Raw genomic sequence first — 2330 nt, 5'->3', positions numbered from 1 at the left:
TTCACTCTGCTCACCATACAATAAAGATTAACAAAAAACATTTTGAAACAATTTTTTTTTTTTTTTTTTTTTATTTTTTTTTTAATTTTAAATTTTTTTTTTTTTTTGGGTGTTGTAAAAAAAAAAAAAAAAAAAATTGTTTCAAAATGTTTTTTGTTAATCTTTATTGTATGGTGAGCAGAGTGAAACTCTGTGGTCTGGTGAGCGGCGCCGCCCTGCTGGCTCAGTCTGTCGGTGTTGCTGAGCGCCGCAGCATCAGTCCATCTGCTTCCCGCCTCAGCTGAAGTCATCAGGTGTGATTGATGGCAGTAAATAAAACAAACTCCCAGCTGGTTTCTGTGTGTGACCTACGGAGAACTAACGCTGCCCACAGCCTAATTCAGGAGTCCCAGACAGAAACATTTTGTAGCTTCAGATTAAACAATTTGGTTCTGTTTTTACTGAAGCAGCAACGAGTCGGTCTGAAATTTATTCACTAACTGAGAAATAAATGATGAAGGAGCCGATTGAAGTTTGGTCATTAAATCTGATTTTATTTGTACAAAGTTCTGAATCTGATGCGTGTGTGTGTGTGTGTGTGTCTCTGCAGTTCCCAGCGCTCCTCCTCAGAACATCACCCTGGAGGTCGTCCTGTCCCGGGTAAGTCCACACGTCTGTCCGACCCGACTGACCATCCACAGCATGACGCTGCCACTACCGTGCTAAAGAATTTGTTTCAAATTGATCTGGAGATCATTTCTGGATGTTTGGACCCCGCTGGACAGCGATCAGAACCCAGGCTGGTTCTGGACTGGATGAAACAGCCGGTCCGGTTTAGAGTCTGGAGCCTCGTTTAGACGTTCGACCCGGTCAGGCGCTGGCGGGTCCGAGTCGTTTCCCGGGTCTCGTTAGCGTTCAGGAAGCGCTCGTCAATCAGAGCTTCCTCCCCGGTGATCTGGCCTCGTTCCTCCTGATTGATGTTCTGCTCGTTTCCACGGTTACGGTCCACTTCCTGCTTCCTGTCTGAGCCTTGATGACGTCGCTTCACGCTCTGATTCGCTCTGCAGACGACGACGGTGGGGTCATAGGTCATCAGGCGGGCAAAACCTGGAGGGTTTATTTAGCCAGGCAGATGTTTGTAGCGTCTGGAGGTCAAAGGTCATGTTTGTGTTTGGTTGAGAAGCTTGTTAGAGGGAGAAACATCCAGCGGTTAGCGGCTGCTCCATTAGCAGGAGTCGGCCTCTTTAATCAAAGCTTTTCCAGAGCAGCTGCTCAGGAAATGATGGATGTTTGCAGAGGAAGCCGCAGCAGCTCATCATTTCTGCCATGAAGAAGAACTCAGGTCTGTCTGCAGAGAGCTGACCTCGTTTAGTTCACATCTGCGCCACTTCCACTCCCCTCTTATGATTGATAGGCCTCAGCGTCCAGCCGCTCCAGACAGCTACAAATGGCTCCAAAAGGCTCCAAACGGCTCCACAGCTACAAATGGCCCCAAACAGCTCCACGGCTCCAAAAGGCTCCAAACAGCTCGACGGCTACAAACGTCTCCACGGCTCCAAATGGCTCCAAACAGCTCCACACGGCTCCAAACGGCTCCAAAAGGCTCCACGGCTCCAAAAGGCTCCAAATGGCTCCATGGCTCCAAAAGGCTCCAAATGGCTCCAAACAGCTTGACGGCTACAAACGACTCCACGCAAACAAATGGCTCCAAACAGCTCCACACGGCTACAAACAGCGCCAAACGGCTCCAAAAGGCTCCACGGCTCCAAATGGCTCCAAATGGCTCCATGGCTCCAAACGGCTCCAAATGGCTCCAAAAGGCTCCAAATGGTTCCAAACAGCTTGATGGCTACAAACGACTCCACGGCTACAAATGGCTCCAAACAGCTCCAAATGGCTCCATGGCTCCAAACGGCTCCAAAAGGCTCCAAATGGCTCCAAACGGCTCCAAAAGGCTCCAAATGGCTCCAAACAGCTTGACGGCTACAAACGACTCCACGGCTACAAACGACTCCACGGCTACAAATGGCTCCACGGCTACAAATGGCTCCAAACAGCGCCAAACGGCTCCAAAAGGCTCCACGGCTCCAAAAGGCTCCAAATGGCTCCATGGCTCCAAACGACTCCAAATGGCTCCATATGGCTCCACGGCTACAAATGGCTCCAAACAGCTCCACACGGCTACAAACAGCGCCAAACGGCTCCAAAAGGCTCCACGGCTCCAAAAGGCTCCACACAGCTCCAAATGGCTCCAAATGGCTCCACGGCTACAAATGGCTCCAAACAGCTCCACACGGCTACCAAACGGCTCCAAATGGCTCCAAATGGCTCCACGGCTCCAAATGGCTCCA

The 2330-nt window shown here is 50.1% G+C and overlaps 1 protein-coding gene across 2 annotated transcripts in view; it reads left to right on the top strand.

The window, feature by feature from the left end:
* Positions 1–720, top strand: part of LOC106939755 (netrin receptor DCC-like) — a 41518-nt gene extending 40798 nt beyond the window's left edge. For both annotated transcript variants that reach the window (XM_015022292.1, XM_015022293.1), the window contains exon 7: positions 590–720. In XM_015022292.1, the coding sequence (XP_014877778.1) occupies positions 590–705 (116 nt within the window). In that variant the 3' untranslated portion in view covers positions 706–720. The remainder of the gene's footprint in view (positions 1–589) is intronic.
* The last annotated feature ends 1610 nt before the right edge of the window (positions 721–2330 follow it).

This window comes from Poecilia latipinna, unplaced genomic scaffold (genome assembly GCF_001443285.1).
Source record: "Poecilia latipinna isolate Pla-1442-1.1 unplaced genomic scaffold, P_latipinna-1.0 Scaffold2972, whole genome shotgun sequence".
NCBI classification, from domain to species: Eukaryota; Metazoa; Chordata; class Actinopteri; order Cyprinodontiformes; family Poeciliidae; genus Poecilia; species Poecilia latipinna.
Note: the sequence above shows the minus strand (reverse complement) of the source record. Positions and strands in the feature narration are given on the sequence as shown.